The 21,697-nt window shown below is 48.7% G+C and overlaps 4 protein-coding genes across 6 annotated transcripts in view; 3 read left to right on the top strand and 1 right to left on the bottom strand.

Moving 5' to 3' along the window:
* The window catches only part of LOC137883550 (PH domain leucine-rich repeat protein phosphatase 1-like), a 14,178-nt gene extending 6,957 nt beyond the window's left edge, over positions 1 to 7,221 (top strand). The window contains exons 5-17 of the mRNA XM_068725080.1: positions 73 to 219; positions 580 to 807; positions 1,005 to 1,207; positions 1,325 to 1,385; positions 1,497 to 1,592; positions 1,878 to 2,033; positions 2,161 to 2,361; positions 2,523 to 2,685; positions 2,918 to 3,048; positions 3,151 to 3,267; positions 3,511 to 3,705; positions 3,802 to 4,039; positions 5,528 to 7,221. Of these exons, the coding sequence (XP_068581181.1) occupies positions 73 to 219; positions 580 to 807; positions 1,005 to 1,207; positions 1,325 to 1,385; positions 1,497 to 1,592; positions 1,878 to 2,033; positions 2,161 to 2,361; positions 2,523 to 2,685; positions 2,918 to 3,048; positions 3,151 to 3,267; positions 3,511 to 3,705; positions 3,802 to 4,039; positions 5,528 to 6,691 (3,100 nt within the window). The 3' untranslated portion in view covers positions 6,692 to 7,221. The remainder of the gene's footprint in view (positions 1 to 72; positions 220 to 579; positions 808 to 1,004; positions 1,208 to 1,324; positions 1,386 to 1,496; positions 1,593 to 1,877; positions 2,034 to 2,160; positions 2,362 to 2,522; positions 2,686 to 2,917; positions 3,049 to 3,150; positions 3,268 to 3,510; positions 3,706 to 3,801; positions 4,040 to 5,527) is intronic.
* A 1,433-nt stretch (positions 7,222 to 8,654) lies between these two features.
* On the bottom strand, positions 8,655 to 11,750 carry si:ch211-191a24.4 (uncharacterized protein LOC100150331 homolog). Of its 2 annotated transcripts, none has more exons than XM_068725091.1 (4): positions 11,549 to 11,750; positions 11,080 to 11,228; positions 10,392 to 10,510; positions 8,655 to 9,930 (listed from the first exon to the last, which is right to left on the bottom strand). In XM_068725091.1, the coding sequence occupies exons 2-4, from the start codon at positions 11,178 to 11,180 to the stop codon at positions 9,272 to 9,274; spliced, it is 879 nt and encodes a 292-aa protein (XP_068581192.1). In that variant the 5' UTR covers positions 11,181 to 11,228; positions 11,549 to 11,750; the 3' UTR covers positions 8,655 to 9,271. The 2 variants fall into 2 exon arrangements, with proteins under 2 accessions (XP_068581192.1, XP_068581193.1); XM_068725092.1 differs by lacking the exon at positions 11,549 to 11,750 and adding an exon at positions 11,320 to 11,528.
* Positions 11,751 to 11,969: 219 nt separating this feature from the next.
* On the top strand, positions 11,970 to 14,824 carry cunh8orf82 (chromosome unknown C8orf82 homolog). The gene is made up of 4 exons (XM_068725093.1): positions 11,970 to 12,022; positions 12,569 to 12,735; positions 12,906 to 12,954; positions 13,234 to 14,824. The coding sequence occupies exons 2-4, from the start codon at positions 12,571 to 12,573 to the stop codon at positions 13,725 to 13,727; spliced, it is 708 nt and encodes a 235-aa protein (XP_068581194.1). The 5' UTR covers positions 11,970 to 12,022; positions 12,569 to 12,570; the 3' UTR covers positions 13,728 to 14,824.
* Positions 14,825 to 14,865: 41 nt separating this feature from the next.
* naprt (nicotinate phosphoribosyltransferase) lies at positions 14,866 to 21,315 on the top strand. Of its 2 annotated transcripts, none has more exons than XM_068725090.1 (13): positions 14,866 to 15,488; positions 16,852 to 16,979; positions 17,065 to 17,147; positions 17,751 to 17,881; positions 18,025 to 18,140; positions 18,331 to 18,527; positions 19,150 to 19,287; positions 19,438 to 19,522; positions 19,604 to 19,684; positions 19,788 to 19,890; positions 20,036 to 20,193; positions 20,522 to 20,629; positions 20,785 to 21,315. In XM_068725090.1, exons 1-13 carry the CDS (start codon positions 15,242 to 15,244, stop codon positions 20,869 to 20,871), a joined length of 1,662 nt encoding a protein of 553 aa, XP_068581191.1. In that variant the 5' UTR covers positions 14,866 to 15,241; the 3' UTR covers positions 20,872 to 21,315. The 2 variants fall into 2 exon arrangements, with proteins under 2 accessions (XP_068581191.1, XP_068581190.1); XM_068725089.1 differs by having other exon boundaries at positions 14,867 to 15,488; positions 19,147 to 19,287.
* Positions 21,316 to 21,697: the final 382 nt, after the last annotated feature.

The following is a 21,697-nucleotide window of genomic DNA, read 5'->3' as shown; positions in this document are numbered from 1 at the left end:
ACTGAGAGATTAATATCTTCATCCCTCTCTTCCTGCCCCCCCCCCCCCCCCCCTCTTTCTAACTCTCTCTAGGTTTTGTAAACTGAGAAGCCTCAGTCTGTCAAATAACGCCCTGTCAGACTTCCCTCTGGCCTTGTGCGACATCACCTCGCTCACGGAGCTAAACTTGTCTGGAAACCGTCTCTCGTCTCTGCCTGCTGAAGTAGGAGCCATGCACAAGTAAGTGTGCTGAGAGAGAAAGGAAACGGTGACCTCTGGGCTTCAGCTATTAACGATAACGGCGTTGGTAATGAGGATGGCGGAGAGCGGACTGCATCCTCGGCGAGCTGTACTTTGCTGACATCAGACAGGAGTTGTTTTCAGTGTGCAGATGAGTCCCTGACTGTGTTAAGTGGACAACTGGCTGTGCACCAGACTTCTGTCCTGGAGCTGACCAGAGTGCACAATCATGCTGACGGTGTCCCCGCATAACAGGGACTTTGGGGTCAAGCACTTATCGTGTGCGGTTCTGTCCCGTTTATATGTCCTGCGATGTTGGACGCGTTTTGTTAGATTTTCGTCTCTTGTTGTTGTGTCCAGCCTCCAGACTCTCCTCCTGGACGGTAACTTCCTGGCTTCTCTGCCCGTGGAGCTGGGCTCTCTGGAGGGCCTGACCTACCTCGGCTTGTCCTTCAACTGTTTCAGCTGCGCCTCCCCCGTCCTGGAGAAGCTCAGAGGCTTGGAGAGACTCTGTCTGGCAGGGAACCAGCTCTCCGTCCTGGATATGGCAGCGCTGCAGTGGCTGCCTGCTCGCCACATAGATCTCAGGTAAACACATTCACACGGACTGAAAACTGACATTTTTAGATGTAACACTGGAACAAAGCTCATCTGAAATCTGAAAAAGGAAAAATCTGCTCTTTATTTCTGCGTCACGGCCTGCTTGTGTCCTGTGGATTTGGACATCTTAACACCAAATGATTGAAGTTCAAAGTTTCCTTGTGTACATTCTTTCTCTGGTACAGACTGAACCGGCTCCAGAAGGTGACAGCGGGAGACCCGGAGCAGCTGGTCCACATCGTCCAGCTGGACCTGAGGGACACGGGGCTCCAGGAGCTGGACGTTCGGTCTCTTTGTAGGCTGGAGCTCCTCCGCTGCGACAGAAACACTCTCTCCCTCCTCCGAGTCAGTGGCCACGCCCTCAAGAGCCTGCACGCCGCACACAACGGTACCAACATTCATTATGTGCTGTTTAACAAATAATGTCTGTATATTATATATATATATATATATATACACACATTCAGATGCAGATTATAAATAATCCTGCATGCTGTGTTTGTAGAGCTGGAGCTGCTGGAGGTGCAGCCGGTGCCAGAGAATCTGTCTGTTCTGGATTTGTCCTGGTATGAAGACTGTGAATACTTCACTCTCCTATTTACCGTGTGCAGTAGAAGGCTGTGTGCTTGTTGTAAGCTGGGGGGGGCTGACTGTTTAGGGTGTTGCTTTTCTTAAAGGAACAAGCTGAGATGTGTCCCTGCCTGGGTGTGTGAGAGCAGCAGACTGGAGGTGTTGGACATCAACCACAATGCTGTTACGGAGCTGCCTCTACAGTAAGAGACGCAAAAAAACCACCTTTTTTCACAAATTCAAATAAAAAACGGTGGGCGGGATGTAATAGTTTAATGGCTCATATTGACATAATTTAAGAGTTCTTAAAGGCGTCGTATGAAACGCTGGCGGTCACACGCATGAAGCATATTTTAGCATTTTTTAGCCTAAAAAGTTGGGTTAAAGTTGGGTCGCTGTAACATAAGGGCACACACACACAGCGCTGTCCTCATCAGCGTTCACAGCGACAGAGGGCCTGAGCTCCGTGTGGTTTGCGTGTCCTGCAGGCTGCTGTCCAGTGGGAGCCTGAGGAAGCTGCTGGCGGGCTGGAACCAAGTGTGTCGGCTGGCTGAGAGGCTGGAGAGGTCGCAGCTCGAGGTCCTGGACCTCCAACACAACCACCTGACCGAGCTCCCGCACAACCTGTTCATCAAAGCACAGAGGTGCCGCTCCACAGCGCGTCTATCTCCTCTCTTTTCTCTTTCTTTATTTCTACTCTTCTTTTCTTTTTTTGTCAAGTCATTTGTTCAAGTACTCAGTTTTGTCCTCTCTGTTGGGATTTCGTCACAGCTTGAGATACCTAAATGTGTCGGCCAATAAGCTGGAGAACCTCCCTGCGGCCAGCCTATCGGAGGACAGCTGCAGCAGCCTGGAGGAGCTCTATGTGACCAATAACAGCTTGATAGACAAGTGTGTCCCTCTGCTGACCGGACACAGCCGCCTCAGGGTGCTTCACCTGGCCTACAACCAGCTGCAGGCCTTCACCGCCAGGTACAACGCAGGACTGCACATGGAAAGTGAAATGCCTTGCTTCAGAAGCAGGTTTAGGTCACGAGAGAGGATGAGTTTGTTAATGTGGTTCCCATAAATAAAGCCTGCCGTGCCAGTGCTCTGATACAACCGTGCCCCCCCCCCCCCCCCCCCCCCTGCAGTAAACTGGCCCAACTGGAGCAGCTAGAGGAGCTGGACCTGAGCGGCAACAGGCTGAGGGCCGTGCCCACCACCATCCTCAGCTGTCAGCGTATGCACACGCTCTCCGCCCACTCCAACTGCATCAACGCGTTCCCAGAGGTGCTGCAGCTGCCCGAGATCAAGGTTAGTCAGTCGTGGAATTAGTTTGGGAAATAAAAGGAGGAAAGTCAGCGCACTCTGCTGAGAAAAGGACAAACAAATCACTGAGTCTGAGGCAAATTTGTAGTGATGTAGCAAGGTGAGCTAACTCTCTCTCTCTCTCTCTCTCTCTCTCTCTCTCTCTCTCTCTCTCTCTCTCTCTCTCTCTCTCTCTCTCTCTCTCGCTCTCGCTCTCGCTCTCTCCTTCCTCCCTCAGTTTGTCGACCTGAGCTGCAACGAGCTGACTGAGGTCACTCTGCCGGAGACGCTTCCTCAGAAGCTTCAGGAGTTGGACCTCACAGCCAACCCTCGCCTCAACCTGGACCACAAGAGCCTGGAGCTTCTCAAGTAGGAGCCTGAAAGATCCTGCATCAGCAATAATAATGATAAGTAATCTATGGAAAATAGATTTCACTCATTGACTCATGATCTTTTTTTTTTTTTTTGCAGTAATATCAAATGTTTCAGGGTGGATCCATCCCCTTCTGCTCCGTGTGTGAGTGAGAGCCACGGGGCCCCTGCAGTCTGGAGCCACGGCTACACCGAGGCCTCTGGAGTCAAAAACAAGTCAGTCCCCCCCCATCCATCCTATCACTGCCATCTTTTCCTTCTGAATCTAATGGCTTTTATTGATCTCTCGAAGTCTATAACAACACAATTAAGTAGTGAGTGTATTAAACGAGATCTCAGATTGTTAGAATGTGGTGAAAGTCCCCGCTGCTGGACTCTGGACCGGCTGCTGGGACCGCTCAGACGGTAGCGGCGTTCAGCTGCGGTTCACATGAATAACGGTGTTCTCGCTGCTCTCAGGCTGTGTGTGGCTGCTCTGGCTCTAGACAGCTTCTGTGGGATTCGTGAAGCTCTGTATGGAGTCTTTGACGGAGACAAGAACGTCGAGGTGCCTTACTTGCTGCAGTGCACCATGGGAGACGTGCTGGCAGAGGAGCTTCACAGGGGCCAGAGACAGGAAGATCACATGACCAACACTTTCCTCACCATGCAGCGGTAAACACACACGGCTTGAGTAAAGCAATTGTGGCGGCGAGTATACGCGCTCCCTTTGCTGAGTCTTGTGTGTGTGTGTGTGTTGGTCTCCTGCAGGAAACTGGGCACCGCGGGTCAGAGGATGGGGGGTTCGGCGGCTCTGTGTCACATCAGACACGACCCGGTGGCTCCCGGCGAGCGCGGCGGCTGCTTCACGCTGAAGGCCGCCAACGTCGGCAGGTGCCAGGCCGTTCTGTGCCGCGACGGCAAAGCTATGCAACTTTCCACCGCACACACCGTCAAAGAGGTGCCGGAGTACCAGAGGGTCCGGCAGCACAACTCCATCGTCACCGAGGTAAAGACCGACTCTCGTTCCAGCTGTTGTTGATGGGGATTTGTGTGCAATGTGTTGCTTAAAACCAGATACACCCGAGGGTCCCCCATTTGGACGCAGAGTACATCAAAACTTAGAGAGTTTTGTGTTAAAAGTAACTGGCAGAGAACCCACGAAGAACGAATATAGTGATGTTATAGTTCTGCAGAAACCTCAGCGTCCTGGGAACAACATGAACTAGGTCACTTCTACATGAGACAAACACATCTCCCATCAGCCAAGCAAACAAATAACAAAATATCATAAATCATACTCGATATGACTGGGACAGACCGGAGAAAAAGGCTGCTACACTCCGTTAGCAACGTGCTACCTACGAACATGCAGCATGAAAAAGCACGAGCGCCTGACGGAGATTACGGACATAGTTTCCATTTCTCTCCCCGGTAAACCATCGCAGAGATATTCAGCTTCGAACACAAAAAGTCACACAGCTTTCATCGAATATTGTACTTACTTTTGGTCGAATCTCAGCGAAAAAATGGAATATCTCCGTACTTCCAACGCATGTTTGTCCAGCTGCTGGTGCTCCGTGTGAATCCGTTCGATTCGTGTCTCTCCGACACTCCTCGGATTCTTGGGAGGGTTGGAAGCTCAGCAAATCAGATTTCAGAGCTGGACCTTTTTGAGCTTTATTGGCTAATAGTGCTGTCAATTATCTAGCTTTCAATTCCAGGCAATTCTATTGGCTCCTACGGTTCGAAGGATGTCTCAATGGTGAAAATCGGAGAAGGGGGGGCTGAGATACAGCCCTGAACAGAGAGTCGAAGCAGGATTTGACCTTAAACTAAATAACTAAAAAGGGCATAGAAAGAGCTTAAAACACTCAAAAAAGGTCCAATCTTCGGTCTATTGATTCAATGAACATCATGAGTGATACATAGAAGTGATATAGAGTGTTTTTGAATTTTAAAAATACTTTTTTATTCAAATATTGCAGTATTTGATCAGTTTTCTAATTTGAAATGCTCTATATTTCATAAATGTTTCACTGTATCTATGTATAGCTGTGTATATAGAGCCTATATCAGTTGTTCTAAGAGCCCAGCATATTAAAAGTCTTGGATACCCATACTTTCCAAAAAACAATACCCTAAAAGTGCTGTTTTTCAAGATCGAGCTTTTGAGTTTTCCAAGTTCTGCTGTGTTCCATCCTTATCTTATGTGAACCAGTAACATGTATTCTGATAGTTCCATGATTTTTCTCATCTCAAAAATATATAAAAAAAGTTTTTTTTTTTTTGTTTTTTTTTTATACAATTAATTAGGTATTTCTTATCTTTATTCGAGCTGAGGCCTGCAAATAGGCCTCGTTTTTAAAAGGTTAAACGATGAGTTGATCAATTGATCTGCAGATCAATTTTATGAGAGATGAATTCTTTGAAAGAAACATTTGAGGTTTTGTCTTCTAAAGCTCCATAACAGCCTCTTCACCCCGCTCTCCTTCAGGATAACAAAGTCAGCGGCGTAACCGACTCCACCAGAATCCTGGGTTACTCCTTCCTGTGCCCGTCTGTGACCCCCAGACCCCACGTCTCCACGGTGACCCTCACCCCGCAGGATGAGTTCTTCCTCTTGGGCAGCCGGGGCTTGTGGGACATGTTGTCTCCCAGCGAGGCGGTGGAGGCGGTCCGGAACGTCCCGGACGCTCTGGCCGCCGCCAAGAAGCTGGTGACTCTGGCTCAGAGCTACGGCTGCTCCGACAGCCTCAGCGCCGTGGTCGTCCAGCTCAGCATCACGGAGGACTGCTGCTGTTTCTGCGAGCCGCCGCCGCCCCCTCCCAGCCCCGGCCCGGGCGCGCACGCCAGCGCGCACCCGTACCCGGCGAGCGCCGACGTGCCGCTGCCGCCGGCCTCCTCGGGAACGGCGAGCGAGCTGAGCAGCGAGTTCAGCACGTCGGAGATGAGCAGCGAGGTGGGATCCACGGCGTCCTCGGAGGAGCCGCCGCCTCAGACCGAGCCCCTCGCGTGTCACCTGAATCCTCTGGGGCGAGCCGGCACGCGGAGACCGGCCTGCGGAGGCGGGAGCTTCCACAGACAGTTCTCCGGAGCCCTGTCCGACAACGGGGTCGACAGCGAGGACGAGGAGCCCATCGCTGGCGTTTTCTCCAACGGCAGCCGCGTCGAGGTGGAGGCAGACGTCCACTGTCTGCACCGCCACGACTGCCCGGCGCCCCAAACGCACGCTCACCCGAGCGCGAACGTCCCCGCCGCCGCCGCCGCCGCCTCGCATCACGAGCCGTCGCCTCTTCCCTTCTCCTCCCCGTCTCCCTCCCCGGTCCCTCCCTCCTCTCCCTGCCTCAGCGGGGAGGCTCAGTCGGGGACCCTGGGTCGCCGGGCTCGAGCTAACGGCTCGGTGGCCTGCCAAGGACGGAACCAGGACCTCATAGAGGAGGCGGCCGACGCCCCCGTCAGGAAGCAGGGGGGCTACTTCAACGCTCCCGCTCAGCCGGACCCCGACGACCAGCTTATCATCCCGCCAGAGCTGGAGGAGGAAGTCCGGCAGATCATCCAGCAGCAGCAACAGCAACAGCAGCAGCAACAAATTCAAACACACAACCAGCCAGCACACAGCTACCAGAAACCTGCAGACTATTTCGTCACACCCCTTTAACTTGTGCTCCACCTCTGTCAGCTGGGGTCATCTGGACCGTCTGTCCTACCGAGTTTTCAGTACATGCTTCTGGACCACAAAAACTGTGTTTTTGTTATGTTTTTTTGTTATTTACTTAATTTTTTTACTGTTAACTCTATGCCCCTTGAAACGCAATGCAATTTTTTATAACACTTTATGTCGATTCAGCCTTTCACATCCAATTCATTTTGACCATATCTTAGATTTGAAGAAGCACTTTGGATGCTGTTCTTTGGACTCTCGAGATGCGTTCTGTGTCAGTGGTACTGAGATGCGGACCGGTTCTTGTGTAGCAGACATCTGTCCCGTGTGTCTGATGGCCTTTACAGTTGTCGAGTCAGTAGAACTGTTAAACTAACTCCTAGGAGTTTAATACTTCTCAGTGACCTCGTCACTGAAGCGTACTAATATTCTCTGAGAGAAAAGATGATTATTTCAGAAGGCTGATATTCCAGGTTTCTGTTCTCGGGGGGGTGGAGTGCAGAGTGGTGCTGGGTGGGTGGGTGGGGGAGGAGGACTACCAGCTCAGTGAATGTTCTCAGAACAGTGTTACAGACATCTTGTTAACGGCAAATCGCACAAGAGAGCTACTTTTACTTTATAATAAATTAAAGTTTTCAGATACGACATGTTGACTGACTTCTTGTGGGGGGGGGGAATACTACTACACGATTTGTTTCTCATGCAACCGTATCTCGGTATCTAGCTGTGCGGATAGTTTGGGTTTTATTTGACAAACATTACAAACTGTCATGTTCGAAGGAACATTAATTTCCTGCAACTATTAGTTGTTCAAGTCATTTTTGAAGAAATGTCAGGCATTTAATAATTCCTGTTTCTCAACTGAGGAGCATTAACTGCTTGCTGCTATTCTTTATGATTATAAACTGACTTTCGACTGGTGGTGACAAAACCAGTTCTTTAGAGACATCACCTTGAGTTTAAGTAAATAGTGATGAGCACATCCTTTCTACTTTAATGACGTTTTAACGAGATTAGATTATAAAAACAATGGAGTGATTGATTTCTCCACCAGTTCTAATCTCAATTCATTGATTGATTGATGTACAAAGCATAAGATGAACCAAAACATGTCGATTTATTATGTCATAGGACAAAAAGAAAAGCTCAGAATCATTACAATTCAGAAGCTGGAACAAGATCACGTTTGGTTAGTAGCAAAAAACACCAATCAGTTCAGCTCCAGATACATGAATAATGAAACTAATTATACTGACCGCTTCAAAGATCTTAATAATCTAAATACATAAAGTTAGGTAACAACCAGGAGCAGCAGCCTGCATTCCTCTCAGCTGATGTCTCGATGTCTCATGTCTCGTTAGGACACAATCACTGCATTGTGTCGTCTGAAAACGGTAAAATTAGAACTCACTCTGGAGCATTTCTTTTGTTAGTAATTAAGTCTTGGCTCAACAGTTCCAACAGTTCCATCACCGCTGTGTCCTCCTTGTGTTTGGCCCATTGTGTGACAGCAGAGGGGAGGAGGGGGAGGGGGGGGCATACAGCGGTGATGTCATGGCTGGCAGGAAGCCTCTGGAGGCCACACAAGCCGTGTCCCGACCCAAGCGGTCCTTCAGAGGCTGCGTTTGTAGACCGGCTGAGACGACGAGGCTGTTCAGATGCGGATCCTGCGCGGCCCACCGTATCCCAAGATGCATTGCTTGCAGACGAAAGATTGTATTTGAATCAACACTGAGGCGAGTGAAGCGGCAGCGGGAGAAGAGGCATCATTCACATCGACTATCACCGATACTAATGTTAAAACAGAAAACAAGGGAGCTCATGACATCACAAGTTTACTGCGTCCTCTGAAGGAAGCAGCCTCTGGATTGGGACGCAGCCAGAGAGCGGGACAGAGTTCTGGTGCTCCCTATAGGCCGCTCTGTTCATCGCACCGTTAGTCAGACACGGAACCGTTGAATATAATCACATTGACGGAGGTTTAATTTGAGTAGATACATTCTTGTACAGTTTCAGTTTTTAAAAAAAGTTGCATTATAAAGTCAAAACTTTGATATTAAAACACATTAATTATACATGTTAAAAAAAAACATTTACATAAATCCCTGCCTGAGTGCACGCGGTCCAATCCAACTTAACAAACCCACTCACATGAAAATGAACCTCCTCCCAGACTGACCCTGAACCAGCAGTAAGCTAGACGTCACCCCGGCTTCACTGAGACCAACGTTGACGATCCCACATAGCTAAAGCGGAAGAAGCTGCTTTGTTAGCTGGTCCAGCCACAAAAACATTCACGGACAATTAAGAGCAACTTCATCAGAACCACGAGTGGAGTGTTTGATTTTGGACACGGCGGATGAGCTGCGGTGATGGAATAAGAACATAAAAACAAGAGGCAGCTATGAGCATCATTCACTGCAGAGTGAGTGTAGTAAACTATCTTTCAGTAAATGTTTCGTCTATCTTTGACGTGATCGTCACGGAGCACTACGGAGCCCTGACAGCTCTGAGGGTTTGTAAACCGCAGTGAGCCCGGCTGTGGGTTGGTCTGGTGTCCGGTCCGTTGACCCCCCCTCACACGGCGGTGGTGTCGGCCCTCAGCGGGGCTCTCTGCGGCGTGGCCCGGGCCCGCTGCTTCTCTGCCTCTCTGCGTTTCCCCTCCTGCAGGTAGCGCCTCACCCCCCGGATGGTCTGGAAGGTGAGCGCCGTGCCGACGGCGTACAGGATGGCGGTGATGAGCCCGAACAGAGCCACGGCGGCGTCCGCCCCGCCCACGTCGCAGCTCATCCAGGTGTAGCCGTTGCGGGCGTACAGCCTCTCGCGCTGCTGGCACACGTCCGTGGCGTTGACCCCGATGACGAAGTGGAGGTAGAGCCCCACGGCCACCACGTACGCCACGGCGCCCACCGCCTGAAACACCAGCGCTCCGTACAGAAGCCTCCGGGACATGCGGTGGGGCGGCTTGTTCCCGGCGACCACGAACAGCAGCGAGAGGACCCCGAGGACGAGGCTGAAGGCGATGCCGCCGTAGATGCCCGGCGCCCTCATCTGGCTGTACTGACTGTCCAGCTCGCGCACCTTCTGCAGCTCGGTGCCCTGCAGGTTGAAGTTGGAGTTGATGTCGAAGCCGCCCAAGCCGCCCATGGCGGACATTCCCGACGTCACCATCTGAGCTGCAACCACGCAGATCAGGACCAGGGTGTTGGTCAGCACGGAGCACATCAGCACGATGCCTGAAGGGGGACACACGAGAGCAGACAATCAGGTCAAGGCAGCGTTTGTTGTCATTCTCTCTCTACACAGCAGCCTAGTTAGAATCTATCTTTGAGGCTGCTGGTTCCTTCCTTCCTTCCTTCAGGTGTGAATGTCCTGAATCTGTTCCTAACATTCCTGGAGGGTCAACTCTTTTGTTACTCTGCACATGACCGGTCAGGAGCATGTGATTAATCTAGCAGACTCAGAGATCAGGTTACCAGCTTTCTTTCTCCTTCATTAAAGCTACTCAGCCTCTGACTGTGAGAGAAGAGGCCTGTAAACAGCAGGAAACCGGTCCGTCCAGTTTTCCCTTGAAGTGGGGACATGTGTGATCTGCACTGAGACAGAAACCACAGTCATGCCCCGTGACGCAGCGGCTTCTACGAGAGGAGCTTCCCTCTGATCCGACCCGGATGCGTCCACCGTGACCCCGACTCACCTCTCCTGGAGCAGATGTGTGTGCATTTGGACTCGTGGTGCTCCACTCGAGGGGCTTCTCGCGCACGTTTGGGAGAGGAGTCGGCCTCACTGGGGTAGTATGGGGGTCGAGACGAAGACCTGGAGCGCAGGAACACATGCTTTTATGATTTTAAATTTCATAGCAATATTATAGGTGAAGTCAATAGTACAGAAAGCGGTTGAAACATGGTGTACTCTTTGCAGCCAGGACTCACAAATCACAAAAACAAATGACAACATTCAAGGAGGTATGACACACTAAATATAATATATGAGATGAAAAAGACGCAGTGAACTACAGTTATATATATATTATATAGCATGTGAGAATATTGGCTGAACTTACGACACACTGAGCAATAATGTGTCGGGTAATAAAGTGTACAGTAGTGGTGCTGGACTGAGCTTGTGTACGTTAATAAATAATTAACTGTAGATTGGTATAAAGCCTATTTGTGTAACGTTATCATAAGACTCTACTGAATGACTCCTGGTTGTAGTGGTTCACTGTCTTTATGGATACAGTTCTTATTATTTGAAAATATAAAATGTTAGAATTTCGACAAAAGCACCACAATGATGAAAACATGATTAAAAGAGTTTAAAACGAACACCGTTAATATATGAACTCATATAGGTAGCGATGTTATGTCAGCACGTGACCACACCTGTCGGGTGACGAACGTCTGTCATCGCGTGAGTCTCGCTCGTGTCGGCGGTCCCCGTTTCTCTCCCGGTGTCCCCGGTTTGAACGGGGCGGCTGGCTCATCACGCGACCTGCTGATCGAAACCGGTACAGTTTCGACACAGAAATGACCTTTGGACAAATAGAAACCGTACACGTTAACGAACAGTGAACACATTAAGTTTATTTTTGATGAATAATTCATTTTGTAACGTTTATTTACTTCAAGAAGGCCTTAGCGACGGTTGATGTTGGCTTACGTTAGAACGTCACGAACGTAAAAACAAAGTAAGTGGCGTAACGTTACACTGTTCCCAACATCGAGTAGTATTCATAAAAACAAGGAAGCTTTCTAAACTAAGCAACACCGGAGCCTTTATGAAACGTCACAGCTTTAATAACGTGATTAATAAAGTGTTACTTCGACCGTAAACTATCAGAGATGAACTTACTGTCAATACGTGTCGATGAGAGCACTCTAAAGTCCAACTATAACGCCATTTAAAAAAAAAAAATCACTCTCCGGCGTCCAGGTAGAAACAGCTCCACCCTACCTGTGGGAGGCGGAGCAGGAGGAGGAGCAGGAGGAGGAGCTAACTCCAGGTAGGTGGATAAGGTCCGCACAGTCTCAGCTCTGTTTGAGGGCAGCCCGTGTGTCTGTCTGTCGTTATTTATGTGCTTCTTTTATCAACAGGTGTGCATGCAGCTCCCTGAAGAGCCCTGTTGTGTTCACTCAACAATATGAACGTCTCTCTAGTTATCAGACAGTATGGGGGCTGCTCACTGGCTTATGAATACATATTAAGCAATTAGTCAATTAGGCGATGGCTTTAGTTATTCAACCAACAAATCACCACCGTTCCCTGGTTGCAGCTGATCCAGTGTGGTGTAGATGTGATGCTCTTCTCTGTCATATATGAAATAAGGTGAGCCTTCACTTATTCCCAGAGGGGGAATTCAGTTGTAGCAGCAACACAAGGACAGAAATAGAAAACAATAGAAATGAGGAAGTAATGTTAAAGTATGGTTGGCATTAGAACTTTGAGATAATTCCTTTGTTCCTTTATTTTAGTCCAGGGGTTACGATTCAACATATTGCGATTTTTAAAACAAATCTAATTTTAGGAAAGCTGTCATAGTATAAAGAACACACCTCCATATGCATAACATCTGACAAAACAAAGTGGGATCTGCATTTAGCGTTGAGTCAGCTGTTTGCAAGCTTGTATAATGTATATAATGTTTCCTGCTGGGGAGATGAAGTCAGTCTTTAAATATTACATTTAAAGTAAATGATATGTTTTTAGTTAAATCCTTGTGAATAGTATAATTATAATCAATGTCCACTAGGTGGCGGTATTAAAAAAAACGGACAATGTTGCAACAGTGAAATACTTCCGGGTTGTAGCTCCGTAAACAACAACGAGCGTGTTTCCACCCTCCAGTCGTCCAGTCTGTTCTCCTCCCTTCAGTCATGCTGTTCCTCCGGACGGCTGCTCTCGGCTGCAGAGGTCTGACCGCCCTGCGCTGCCTGCCCGCCGGCTACAGCGCCTCCAGAGCCACCGCTACATACATCCAGGGCCAGAGCCCGGAGCCACGTATCCGAGAGTACTTCTACTACATTGACCACCAAGGACAGGTGAGTGTGTACACTGACGCAACACACACACACACACACACACACACACACACACACACACACACACACACACACACACACACACACACACACACACACACACACACACACACACTTGTACAATAGAGTCTGCTGCTAGCGTGACACGGTGGTCTCTGCTCCACTTACAGCTGTTCCTCGATGACACTAAAGTGAAGAACTTTGTCACCTGCTTCAAAGGTAAACCTCAACACACACACACACACACACACACACACACACACACACACACACACACACACACACACACACACAGTCTGACTGTCATGTCTACACTATATGAATATAATGGCTCATAGTGCTCATACTAATGAAGGAACACGTCACCCAGTGCTACACTGAGGCTCATCGGTGTGTTTACACCTGTGGATGCCTTCAGAGTATTCCCGACGTGACTTATTATTAACAATATAACAATAGATTCCGTCACACGATGTCTCCCTCTTCCTTTATTGCCAGACAAACAGTTCCTGGTCTTCTTCTTCACTCGGCTGCGGTCGAACCAGAGCGGCCGCTATGAGGAGGACTTCCCCTTCTTGTCCCTGTGCGGCCGGGAGAGGAACTTTGTGCGCTGCGATGACCGTCCCGTGGTCTTCACCCACCTGCTGCAGAGTCCCGCGGGACAGCCGCAGGAGCTGCTGTCGTACTGCGGCGGGGCAGAGAAGCTGTCCGCCCCGTTCCGCCCGGAGGCGCTGTACATGCATCCCGTCAGCGGACGGGTTTACCACCCGTGCTCGGAGCGCGGAGGAGGAGGAGGCGGCGCCGTCGGCCTGGTCAGGTCGGCTCTGGCCATCGAGCTCAGCCCGTTCTTTGTCTACGCTTCGGAGCGCTGTCAGTCGGGTCAGCCTACGCACTTTCTCTGGGGGGGACAGAGGCACACGCTGACCAATGAGCTCGCGGGATGCTTCCCCACTGCGGAGGAGACCGGCGGGCAGCAGGACGGACTGGGATAACGAGCAGAACCGGTCAAGTGGGACGCCTGTTAGATTTTGAAATATTGTCCACGTAAAAAAGCCATCTGTGTCCCACAAAGACAACCGAGCTGTGATCCCGATGGGATTGTTACTGTCTGAAGCCTGAGCTGACGTTCCTTTATGTGATATCACATCTCACGCATATCCATTGATGATGCAGACAAAGCATCGACTCAATTAACCTGTACAGTGAAGAGCAGCATTAGAGCAACTGTGCTAAAGGGAAGAGAGCATTTACGTTGCACATTGAGATGTTTATACATTAAACACCACTACAGCCAGAACAATATAAAGCCTACAATGATATATAGCATATAATATATATCATATTTATAAGAAACATTTTCAGGTCACAGATGTCTGCAGTAGAGTGCTATATTGGTGCGCTTGTGTGGATTTGAATCAAATAGTATTTAATGTTCCTAAAATATGATGGAAAGAAAAACGCATAATGTGAATCTTGAATATGTATTTATGAGTGAACAACACCAGGAACATTTTCTGTGGTTTTAAAAAAAAAAAAAACTAGAAGAATTTAAAAATATACAGTCAGATCCTTCTTTAATAAAGTGAGACACTCTGATTGTTTAGTTTTGTGTTGTCGAATGTTACAATCATAAGAAATGTTTTATATGAAATCGCTTCTGCAGATCTTGCCACTCTCTCCCTCACAGTACCATTCAAATGTGTACTCTGCCGTTTTACTGCATGTGTACTTTAATCAAGTACTTCTCTGTTGTGCTGATAATTCAACTGCACTATGGATCTGACTGATGACACATACTTGTGTTATTACATCTTTCAATTTTACTTTCACATACATGTATCTACAGAACAACACCATGCAAGGGGCTATTTTTGGATATATTAGTTTTTGTTCATACTAAAGCTTGTACTTTTAATATATTACCTTTTGAGTGAAGGGGTTATTAATTCATAATTCACATATTTTATTCACACAAAAGTCCGTCCTCCTTTCACAGTTGGCCAACTGCCACAACATCACAAAGCAGCACGGACACTTGTACAGCTGCGCACCGTCCAATAAAAGTGTCTGTTACGGTAACCTGTGTCTCTTACGGTAACGAGTGTCTCAGTAACTAACGTGTGTCTCTTAAGGTAACCTGTGTCTCTCACGGTAACGAACGTGTCTCTCTTACGGTAACCTGTGTCTCTCACGGTAACTAACGTGTGTCTCTTACGGTAACCTGTGTCTCTCACGGTAATTAACGTGTGTCTCTTACGGTAACGTGTGTCATCTGAAACTGGAACTGCAGCATAGTGTGTGTGTTTTTTTTCCCAGCACACATCACGCTTCTCCGTGCCTCGGGGTGTTTGTCTCTCTCTCTCACACACACACACACACACACACTCACTACAGAGCCCGCGAGGGGAGAGTCAGTGGGGCTTTAAAAAGAAAGGAAAACTTCAAATCCCAGAGATCCCGGCATCCGTGAACCGAAAGTAAGGGCTAGTGGGAAAAACAAACAAACATGGCAGCGCCGTCCAGCGACACATGCGAAGCTATGGAGCGGTCTATCCGGGAGCGGGTCCCCCCGCTGCTCACGGACCTGTACCAGTTCACCATGGCGTACGCGTACTGGCGGACCGGACGGCACCAGGAGCCCGCCGTGTTCGAGCTCTTCTTCCGGGACAACCCGTTCGGCGGAGGCTTTTCGCTGTTCGCGGGGCTGCGCGACTGTCTGCTCTTCCTGCGCACTTTCCGCTTCACGGACCAAGGTGAGGATGTCACTCGGACCTAGTTAACCGCGTTATCGTCAGGTTCAAGCGGTATGAAGTAAAAAGCCCCAAATGTGTTAAATGGCGGTGTAGAAAGTTGCATCACATGGTGTTTGTCAAACTCTTTTTTCCCCTCACACTGCTGTGGTTGCGCAACACTCCGCCGCGCGACCCCTGAGAGAGGCTTTCAATGAGAACTTGGTGAACTTTGACTTTTAGACTTGACCTTTAGCACTCACAGGAATAATCTGTAATCACCGCTGTGCGCGTGAAGCAACAGCACACCGCATACCGAGAGAGCAGTCCACACTGCCTCTCCTCACGGAGGCTAAACTGCGAGTAAGTACATGCGTCAGGCTCAACCTCAAGTTCATGCAGATGTACACTAAACCACGAGAGTAATAATGAGCAGTACACATACCGATGCATTACATACACACACTCTGAGTGAAGTACACCAGTAATCAGCTAAATGTGCATAAAGCCACGAGTTATGTAGAATTATGTTTTATTCTTGTTGTGCGGTATGATGGGATTCGTTATCAGTGATGAGTTACTTTGGAAGCAGCAGCAGTAACAATGCATCATATTTTAATAATAACAATGGTAATAATATAAATAACTAATTATATAACTTAAATATCTCAAAACACATTTTTACAGACTGGCTTTTATGCGATCTCGTCGCTTTTCTGTTTTATTTTTATTTGTTGATTTTTGAAGCACAAAGCGCTGTACAATAAAGGAAGATAGACATAGATCATAACAAAAAAATCCTTCATGGAGGTGATTTAATAATAATAATAATAATAATAATAATAATAATAATAATACATTTTATTTATATAGCGCCGAGACTTATTAAACACAAACTACCAAAGCTCGACAATTTATGAACAATTAATATTCGGCACCTTTAGGCGTCTGAGGCAGGAAGCAAACACACACACACACACACACACACACACACACACACACACACACACACACACACACCCTCCCAATGTCCTGCCACACAAACTCACTACAGCGCTCACTGACACCAGTAGAAGTATGGTTCACTCGTGCCAGCAGGTCTTCATGATGTCACACGTCTTGTATGTCTTAATCTGCAAAGTCACTCCGGAAGTCAAAGTCACACCTCTGACGTCTGTCGGTCGCTGCCCTTCCCGGCGAGTTATTAGATTTCAGCTCCGTTACTGTAATTGTGCGTGCGGTGAGCCGGGACACGTGAGGACGCATCGTGAGGACGCATGTTCTCGTGTAAGAGCACATGTGTCGGAGGATGAAGGATGCCCCTCTGTCGACGGTCGCGCTGCCGTTCCCAGCTGTTGTGCTAAAACGTTGTGTTTTGTGGATCCAGATGTGGAGTTCCTGCGCTCCGTCCTGCCCCCCGCCACCGACCCCGCCTTCTTCCAGTTCCTGCGAGGCCTGGACTGCTCCGGGGTCACACTCCGCTCCGTCCCGGAGGGCACTGTGGTGTTTGCCAGGGTGAGGTTACCGGATACAGGGTTCTGTAGGGGGGGGGGCGAGGTCAGAGGGAATAACCTGTTTTACATCTCTAAAACATCTGCAGGAGCCTCTGATGGAGGTGGCGGGTCCGTTAGCTGTGGTCCAACTGCTGGAGACCAGTTTACTGTGTCTGGTCAACTACGCCAGGTAACAACCAACACACACACACACACACACACACACACACACACACACACACACACACAGAAGAAACAGCTGCTTTTAATACTACATATACAATTTGCAACCAGTAAATGACCTTTTCTGATTAAATTGATTACATGTTGTCCTTCCATGCGGACGTTCTGGTGACATTTCAGGTTTCATCAAGAGCAGGGATCATTGCCCCATGTCATCTCTCTCTCTCTCTCTCTCTCTCTCTCTCCACACTGCAGACTAAATATGGTCCATATGATGATATTTAAGAAAAGAAAAAGCCCAGTCAAAAAGTCCAAAAGCCAATTATGATGATCATAGTTCATTGTGAATGTATTACAGTGCTTTGAGGTTAGTTCGGCGTTCTCTGCTCGATGAGAAGGACCGAGGATCAGATGCTACACATGTGAAACTGAATCATGAGGATGCACCTATGTGAAGCATTTACTCTCAAGATAAATGACCAAACTAAAGGGAAAATAAGTTGTTCTGCTAGCTGCAGCTTTCCGCCCAAACTGCACATTTTCTAACTTGCTTTTGGCTCCGTGAGACTCAAAGCAGCCTGCTTCTGCTCCGTCTCCTCTCTGTCGTCAGCCTGGTGTGCAGTAACGCTGCCCGCTTCCGCCTGGCGGCCGGCCCCAGGAGGAGGCTGCTGGAGATGGGCCTCAGGAGGGCCCAGGGACCGGACGGAGGGCTCACCGCCTCCCGATACACACACGTAGGAGGTGACGTTTTGTGCGGTCTGTAATACGCGTTCATATGCATGTATGGATTGCTTTTTTCTAAATGCTCTCATGATGACTGTTGTTCAGGCGCGTCGCCTCGGGCCTGAACCTCACTGACGTTGACACAAGAACCTGTCTTTCAGGGTTCGACCTCACCAGTAACGTTCAGGCTGGTTTCCTGTTTGGGATCCCGGTGGCGGGGACCATGGCTCACTCGTACGTCACTTCCTTTACCTCGCTGGAGGAGGTGTCGCCGCAAGTGAGTGCTCCCTCCTCCGACCGCGCCAATGGGTTTTTTACGCTTTTTTTTTTTTAGCTCGTCAGGCTGCAGCTTTTTACTGCCTAGTGCGGTTGGCTGTCCGCTGCAGGAGTGCTATCAAAAAGGTTCAGCCTTAGGGGCTCAAGCGGTTGTGATCACGTGGTTAACTGTGTCCTCTGTCTACAATCAGACTCTCGTGGCGCTGAACGGAAAGCCCGATCCAGTTGACATCATTTCGCTGACTAAGGGCTGGTTGAGTCGCGTGTGTGAGCTTCTGGGGGGTGAGCCTGGGAAGGTCCGCGAGGGCGAGCTGGCGGCCTTCTTGTCCTACGCCGTCGCCTACCCTCAGAACTTCCTGCCTGTGATTGACAGCTACAGTGTTGGCTGGTAACTACTGGTGTTACGTTTTTATACTAAAAACAAAACAACTATGTGTTGAGGCTTTTGTCATGTGACTCACTTTCTGGAGAATCTCTATATTTCAATTATTTCATTAATAAAGTAAATAAGGTAAGAATAATACATTTTCTCCACTTTCTAATATATATGCAGGACTTCCTCTTGTATTTGAGTATTTTTACACTGTGGTAGTAATACTTTTGTTGGAGTAAATGCTCACAGTCCTTCGTTCTCCACTGACGTAGCCTCATGTATTTCATAACAAAGGCTCTACAACAACACATGTGGCCTAACAGCAGTCATGGTTAGAGTTAGTAAGAACATAAATACCAGAGCAGTACTTATTACTCACAGCTGGAGTACAATGTGCCGTTTTTACCAGCAGGTGTCACTGGTGCACTCTGAGTGAAATCAGGTTTAGACCAGCTAATCTAATAGTAATAGAGTTTGACTAACCCTCATGTCACATGTCACATGTCTTCTAATCAATAGCGGGACAATTCTCAAGTAATTCATAGAAAACAGATGGTTGTGTGTGTGTGTGTGTGTGTGTGTGTGTGTGTGTGTGTGTGTGTGTGTGTGTGTGTGTGTGTGTGTGTGCTTTCAGCAGTGGCCTGTTGAACTTCTGTGCGGTGGCCCTGGCCCTGTGTGAACTGGACTACAGGCCCGTAGGCGTCCGCCTGGACAGCGGGGACCTCTGTAGGCAGTCTCTTGACGTCCGCCGTGTCTTCAGACTCTGCAGCGAGCAGTGAGTGAGGTGCCCTGCTGCATCTCTAATAACCCCCCCCTCCCCCCCGCAGTGGGAATATATATATATATATATATATATATATATACGTCTCCCTCCTCCGGAGGTCCGCGGCGTTGCATCTGATTGTCCCGTTCTTCACCTCCACAGCTTCTCCGTCTCCGCCTTCGACTCGCTGATCATCGTTGCGACCAATAGCATCACGGAGCAAAGCATGGCGGAGCTCAACAAGAAGGTGGAGTGTGACTGAACGGGGGGGATCGTCGATGGCGATGGTGATGACTCCTCTCTGACGTTCCGTGTGTTATCGTTTCAGGAGAACGAGATCGATGTGGTTGGAGTTGGAACACATCTGGTCACCTGCACGCGGCAACCCTCGCTGGGCTGCGTGTACAAGGTAACGCCCTTCATCGCCTCTCCAACATGCCTCGAACTCCCCTTCTCCGTTCTTCATTTGCATGGCGCCATTTTTTTTTTTTTTTTTTTTGTATGTGTATTAGCTAGTGGAGGTGAGGGGACAGCCCAGGATGAAGATCAGCGAGGACCCGGAGAAAAGCACCGTGCCCGGGAGGAAAGCCGTCTACAGGCTGGTGGACGCCGAGGGTGAGGATCCCATCTTCAACTCTCAGGATGCAGAATAGAAGCGTTCGGTCTCCTGCCGTATGACGAGCGTCGCCGCCTCACTGGGCTGCCAGCGGGCTTCTAAACGTTTTCACGGCTCTTTTTTTTTTTTTTTCCTCCCTCGCAGGCCATCCGTTTCTGGACCTGGTGAGTCTGGCTGTGGAGCCTCCTCCAGAGGCGGGGGTCTCTGTGAGCTGTTACCCTCTGATGCGTGATAAGTCCTGTGTCTCAGTCATTCCGGCTCAGGTCACCTGTCTGCGCCAGGAGGTGTTCACCAAAGGACAGGTGAGGATGGGCCGCAGACTAGTTTCTGTTTGCTGATGCCTCGTTGTCGCGGTTGCTTCCCATCCATCGTCACGTCCATATTTTTGGGTTATCATCTGGACAAGAGTGTTGAATTGCACACCAGAAGTGGACTGGAAGTCTGTACAAAGTGTGCGTTGTCTCCCTTGTGGACTTGATATATTGGACAGCAGTCTGGACTTCATAGAGAAGACACACCCTTAAAGTCTGCAGCTTGAGTTCAGCCCTCGTCTCTCTCTCTCTCTCTCTCTCTCTCTCTGTACACTTTAACCATGAACCACGTCTGAAATGTGTCTCCCACTCTTTGTAGGTCACACACCCTCTGAGCAGCGCTGCAGAAACTAGAGTAAAGGTCCAGAGTTCCCTCCAGACTCTGCACCCCCGACACAAGAGGCTGCAGGAGCCCGACTCTTACACGGTGAGCTTCACACACACACACACACACACACACACACACACACACACACACACACACACACACACACACACACACACACACACACATCTGGACTGGATACTCACAAATACTTAAGGAGCTTCTCATCTTATCTGCGGCGTTCTCTCTTCCACCAGGTGGCGCTGTCGGAGAAACTCCATCACCTGGTCACGGAGACCCAGAAAGGAAGCTCCAACAACAGCAACTTTCTTTTAGCCAACTAAATATAACCGTAGAGGACCGCTCCGTTGTCATCGCCTGTGTTTTTGTTTCGTCTTTTTGTCGACCCTCTTTTCCAAAGTGCCTCCTGGTGAGAGACGTGCATTCTCCCCAGGAACCCTGACATACTCTCCAAATATAGCAAATACAAATGTGCTGTGGCCCAAGTCATTCAGCTGATGTCTGTACGACAGGGCTGAGATGAGCAGAGCTTCACTTTGTACTCCTGCGAGCCCAGAGTGGACAGATGGAAGCAAATGGACACACAGCATCTGGACTTAATTAATGGACTTTTTTGTTTGTTTGTTTGTTCTGCTGGAAACTGTGGTTTGATGTGTTTAACTAGAAACTGCAAAGCAATTTAAATTGATGGATAACAAAAAGGTGGAGGACAGTTCGTCACGCGTTCTACATTGACGAATCACAAGATATTAAATTGCCCAAAATAATTTCAAACTGTTATCTCTCTTTAATTGATCAACAGGTAAAATGGGATTATAGATTATCGGTTACGTGAAAAACACAAAATGTACTGAACTTGGAGCGGATTTAATTAGCTGAACAAAGGTTTAAACAATCGGCACGGTAAGCTCTGATAAAGACAGATTTCTGCTACTTCTATATTTTGAGTTTCAACAGCAAACTGCAGAAGACAAATTCTCCTGATATGTGTGTGCACTTGTACTTTGAGTGATATTGACTTTTGTCCTTTTGGCGTTTTGACTTATTTTGGATTTGAGATCCGACTCAGAAGGGTTTCATGACTGAATCCACTTCATCCTCTCTCCACTCTCTCCTGAAACCCCTTCGCTGCAGATGGTCTCCTCCCCT

This window comes from Cebidichthys violaceus, unplaced genomic scaffold, assembly GCF_023349555.1.
Source record: "Cebidichthys violaceus isolate CVI_PGR_0920_01 unplaced genomic scaffold, fCebVio1.0.p SCAF_33, whole genome shotgun sequence".
NCBI lineage: Eukaryota > Metazoa > Chordata > Actinopteri > Perciformes > Stichaeidae > Cebidichthys > Cebidichthys violaceus.
The sequence above is the reverse complement of the archived record's forward strand: the minus strand, read 5'-3'. Positions and strand labels throughout refer to the sequence as shown.